This window comes from Sabethes cyaneus, chromosome 1, assembly GCF_943734655.1.
Source record: "Sabethes cyaneus chromosome 1, idSabCyanKW18_F2, whole genome shotgun sequence".
In the NCBI taxonomy this organism is placed as follows: Eukaryota; Metazoa; Arthropoda; class Insecta; order Diptera; family Culicidae; genus Sabethes; species Sabethes cyaneus.
In genome coordinates, this window is record NC_071353.1 from 51,131,907 (window position 1) to 51,137,299 (window position 5,393).

General features: G+C 40.2%; 1 protein-coding gene across 2 annotated transcripts; it reads left to right on the plus strand.

Moving 5' to 3' along the window:
* Nucleotides 1–3,354: 3,354 nt before the first annotated feature.
* LOC128745123 (putative OPA3-like protein CG13603) lies at nucleotides 3,355–4,494 on the plus strand. 2 transcript variants are annotated; one of them, XM_053842116.1, is made up of 4 exons: nucleotides 3,355–3,737; nucleotides 3,799–3,941; nucleotides 4,003–4,125; nucleotides 4,184–4,494. In XM_053842116.1, exons 1-4 carry the CDS (start codon nucleotides 3,427–3,429, stop codon nucleotides 4,249–4,251), a joined length of 645 nt encoding a protein of 214 aa, XP_053698091.1. In that variant the 5' UTR covers nucleotides 3,355–3,426; the 3' UTR covers nucleotides 4,252–4,494. The 2 variants fall into 2 exon arrangements, with proteins under 2 accessions (XP_053698091.1, XP_053698090.1); XM_053842115.1 differs by having other exon boundaries at nucleotides 4,003–4,493.
* The last annotated feature ends 899 nt before the right edge of the window (nucleotides 4,495–5,393 follow it).

The window sequence follows — 5,393 nt, forward strand, 5'->3', positions numbered from 1 at the left end:
AGTCAGCGAACGCTTTCCCCACATATTCGCCGCCGTTGTCACAGCGCAAACGGCTAACACTGCTGTCGAAATGGGCTTCCGCCATAGCTACATATGTTTTGAAACAATCTAGTACTTCATCTTTAGTGTTCAGAATGTAAACAACACAAAAATGAGTGTAATCGTCTGTAAAGGTAACTAAATAGCGCTTACCGTTCCAAGTCGCAGGGGTGATTGCACCGCAGACGTCGCTATGTATTAACTCGAGTGGTCTAGAACTCCGGGGAAGATTCATATCCTGAAATGACCTACGTGCCTGCTTGCCTTCCATACAAGGACCACACACACCACCACCGAGTACATCTTCCTTGTTTAGCGATATACCTTTCACCATATTCGCACTTAGCAGCTTCACCAGTCCACTTTTTCCTATGTGGCCGTATCTTCTATGCCACAACTCGACACTATTAATCGTTTTCTGCGTCACTAACACTGCATCGCTTGGCAACTGTACATCAACATCTAGTTCATAAAGTCGATCCAATCGACGACCGGTGCATACTACCTCACCATTTCGAGTGATAATGGCCGTGTTCTCCGAAAATTTTACTTCCATTCCCAGTTCTCCCACGCGACGGATCGAAAAAAGATTATAATTAAGTTCCGGCACAAATAATACGTTATTGACCACGCACTTTAAGCGACGTTTTCCGATATGAGCCACCATGTCAACTTTTCCTTTATGATGACACTGCCCAGGTAACCAATAAGCATTAAAATAAGCAGTAAATCTGTCGTTTATTAGCATCCCTGGCGTTTTATACTGCAGGTTGTTGTTTATCAGCTTTTTGACTGCATAACTGTTGTAAATTGGCATCTACAATTCTATTTAAATTCTTCTTGTTGGTAACTAGCTGCAAAATGGCATTGTCAGCACTATAAAAGGGCTAGCAGTAAAGTAGCCGCATATTTTGCCAAAATAGCATTTAAGTAGCATTTAAGGCAACTTAAATGCTTATTGGCTTGCTTTTAAATTGCATTGGAAATGCTTATTGGTTACCTGGGTGAAGAACTTGACCAGACGCAACCTTAATCATCACTGGTTTTGTAAGTTTTTCTACGTTTCGGAGGTATTCACTGCAACTAATCATGTGATCTGATGCTCCGGAGTCTAAGATCCATTTGAATGCCTTATCACTACGATACCGATACCAAACGTAACTTCCCACTCACTGACACGCGCTTTTTCCTTTCTCTCGTTCTTTGTGGTACCGGAATTCAACCGCTGGGGACATTTCCCACACAAAAAACATTTAAAATTCGATTTCGCACTTTTCCCTGCAAAAGCTGTCGATTCAACATTTCCAGCACTATCGTCAATTTCTCCCGTTTAATACTCTCACTTAACAAGCGAGCTTTAACGAACTCGAGGGTACATTGTTCTACCGATAGAGTTTCTAACACTACTACAAGCTGGCCATATGAATGTGGCATCGTTTGAAGAAGGAAAAATATCACCAATTGCTCCTGCAGTTTAATACCGGCCGATTCCAAATCCCGCACCATTCGTTCAAACTGGAGCAGATGCGCATGTAATAAACTCGGTGTCAATAAACTTCATAGCCAACAATCGTTTAAGTAGATAAAACTGTCCGGAGATGCCTTTCCGAGCGAATGTTGTTTCAAGCGTTGTCCAAATTTCACGTGGAGTTCGCTTTCCTTTAATACATTCCAGCTGTGAATCAGCAATATTGCGAACCAGCACCGACTTACACTTGACGTTCTTCCTTTTCCTTTCCTGCAAATTTCTCTCTTTTTCCTGCTTAACTTCAGCAGCATCCGATGGCGAAATACGGAGTTCTGGAATATCCTCCACTTCTGAGCGGATGCACTCTACGAGATCCAGCTCCTCCAAGTGGATCTCCATCCGGAAACACCAGTTGTTAAAGTTTGTGCCGTCGAAAAGATACACTTTTCTATCCTCCTCCATCTCTGCTGAATTAAACAAAACAAGCAGCAATGAGAAACAAAACCACTGCCTTTACCGTACGCAAAATTATTGCCACTCGCAGCGAAAAGGAAAAAAATCCTATTGCGTCTTAACACGTTCCGCCGCGTAAACTATCCGAAAAAAACGAGGCTCGGGCTATGCTGGGCACATAACCTATAAGGAAATCAGAGGCTGTGATATATACGCGATCTAAAGTAAAATACGTGCGGTACGAATGATGACAAAAGGCAAAGTGTTTATTTAAGTTTATATACACGGTAAATCGGAAATCCTTCAATTTGGGTAACACCAAGGGATAGTTTGTACTCTACGTTAACAACAGCAACATTGCAGTTGTTGCTCTTTCTCTCTCTGACTACAGTAATTTCAGTATGTCGCAGTTTGATCGCAGTTAGGTGCAATCGCAGTTTCAAACTGCTGAGTCCAGTTTGGTGGAAAGTGCGGTATAAAAGATTAGATCGAGAAAGTTAAATGAAGATATAATTAACAAAAGGGCGAATGTCGCAAGCGTAAACAAACTGAGTGAGGGTTGATTTTCCTATGCTGGTCTAGCAAAAAATAACTCTCACTCATTTTGCTTATATTTGCGACATTCGCCCTTTTGTTAATTCTATCTAGAAATACTCCGGATCCCAAATTTATGCATGCATAAATTCTAGATAGAATTAACAAAAGGGCGAATGTCGCAAATGTAAACAAAACGAGTGAGAGTTAATTTTTGCTGGGCCAGCATAGGAAAATCAACTCTCACTCGGTTTGTTTACGCTTGCGACATTCGCCCTTTTGTTAATTGAAGATAGAATTAACAAAAGGGCGAATGTCGCAAATGTGAACAAAACGGGTGAGAGTTATTTTTTGCTGGACCAGCATAGGAAAACCAACCCTCACTCGGTTTGTTTACGCTTGCGACATTCGCCCTTTTGTTAATTCTATCTTCAAATATCTGTATTTATTATGGCAGCTCTTAATAAACCTTTGCACGGTGCCTAACCTCAACTCTGGTTTGACGTTTTTGTGTGTTTTGTTTTGATTCCCTTTGTAACCTAATTTTATTGCTAGTGGGTTTATTACTTGTAATTCGTAGCACTTGCTTGCGGAAACCGGAAATACCCGACTTTTCCGAAGCAGAAAAATGATAACAGTTCTGTACAACATATATTTTTGTCCTTTTTGCAGTGTTTTGCTTCTGGGTCTTGCGAATAAGTAATCAAAACAAACCCCACAACACTGTCAAACCTGGGAAGAAGAAAAACGCACTGACATCTGCGTGCAATGCTTTATGTCATTGTCGACAATAATCATCTGATGCATGCGATGTTTTCTACAAATAAACAGTGTGTCTGCATCCATACAAATATTGCATAAATAAAACTAGGCATTTTTCAAAGTGAAATTCTACGAATAGTTACAGGTTCAAATAACTCAAAACAGCTAAAATGGTTGTGGGTGCATTTCCAGCTGCCAAACTTGGTGTGCTAGCTATGAAGCAAATTTCCAAGCCGATCGCATCTTTGCTAAAGGAACGAGCAAAGAACAGTCCTTTCTTTCGTAAATATGTGTGTATGCCACCGGCCCAATTCTATAACTGGATGGAGGTTAAAACCAAAATGTGGGCTATGAACCTGGGAAAACCGACCAACGTACCGGTGCTAAACGAAGCGATGGCTATCGAGTTGGGAGCTAATTTGTTGGGAGAAATAGTAATTTTTACTATCGGAGCTGGATTACTCTTAATGGAGTACCAGAGGTAACCAGAATGCTTATTTAGAGGTTTCTTGATGTAAACGATATCGATTATTATTTTTCAGACAAGTGCGCAAAGAAGCAAATAAAGAAGAATTGGCACTTCAAGAAAAGTTAGAATTACAAGCAACAATCAACGAGTTAGTTTTTCAGATTCAACGTCAAGACACGCAAATACGAGAAATGGCACGAGTTGTCGCAGACTTAGGTTTGTCACAGCGAGATATTAATTATTAATGTTACTCTTATTACTAATCACTCTATTGTAGAATCAAAGTCCTCTTGGAAACCTAAGATCCTTACCGATTTGACAAGCAAAAGAAACAGTTCGGAACAACCATTATACATACCTGATAGACCTCAAGATATCGCTAGTAAATCGGCTGTCAGTGGTAATTCTGGGCTAATAACGAAAGCGTTGAATGTGATTGAAAACGAAGTCTTTTATAGAGCCACCAAGTCGGAAGGCGACGACAAAGTTGAACCAGAGCGATCCAGCATTATCACGAAAGCTTTAGTTTATCTGTTGAACGATACAAGTAATAGGTAGACTAAGCTGCGAATGGGCGGCATTAGGTTCATGTTATTTTGTATGTAGGTTAACTCCTAAAATGTTTTGCTAGAAAGTTTCAATAAACAGATGCATGGGTAGTTTTGTTCTGTTGCAGCTGCTAAAAGCAAGGCGAATTTTTCTATATTGAAGCAAAGATCGATGTAACTGTTACCATATTTGAGAGTAGGTAGAGATGGTCGGGTATGAAAATTTGAATACCCGAACCCGACCCGTACCCGATTAAGAAAAAAATTAAAGACCCGTACCCGACCCGAGCCCGCAAGTTTGCTATTTTTGAAACCCGAACCCGACCGCAACCCGACGGGTACGGGACGGGCCCGGGTACCCGACCATCTTTAGTGTTAAATGTGGTCAATAGAGATACCCGACCCGACCCGTACCCGGTTTCAAAAACAAGAATTAAGAACCCGTACCCGACCCGAACCCGCAAATTATTTTTTTTCAATACCCGAACCCGGCGGGTACGGGTACGGGTGCGGGTTTCGGGTAAATTTTCCGCTACCCGACCATCTCTAGTAGAGGGTAAAATTAAGAAAAGGTACCATTGAATTTGGGCTATCGTGCAAGCACCATGTTCAAAACAGTCCCTGATTCTCGACAGTTGCAAATTTTTCTTATAGACAAAACTCTACCATTTCAATAATATGAAATTATCAGATGTAGTGATTAAATTGTTTAAATAGCTAGAATTTTGCTAGAATAGCTAAAAAATTATTTTACGTTACTTTCGGCGTTAGCCGTATGAAGAACAAAAATAACAGAATCTTAGTCAAAATTACTAGGCATTACCATGAAAAATGGTAAATTTGAATGGCTTTTTTATGGTACTTTCAAAAAGCAAGCGTTTTCAGCAAAATGGTACGAAATTATCATTATTTAATAATTAATAATTCTTTATTTGAGAGGTTTTCAGCCTGCGACTGGTTCGCCTCTTGGTATTAAATACCATGGTTCTTATTTCAGTATATTATTTAGAAAACTATATCTAATGATACACGGTAAAAAATTGTCACGTTGAAGAGAAGTGATTTACTGTTGAATTCGCACTACTTCCCAAACATTACGATCTTTTGCTGTACCAGTACC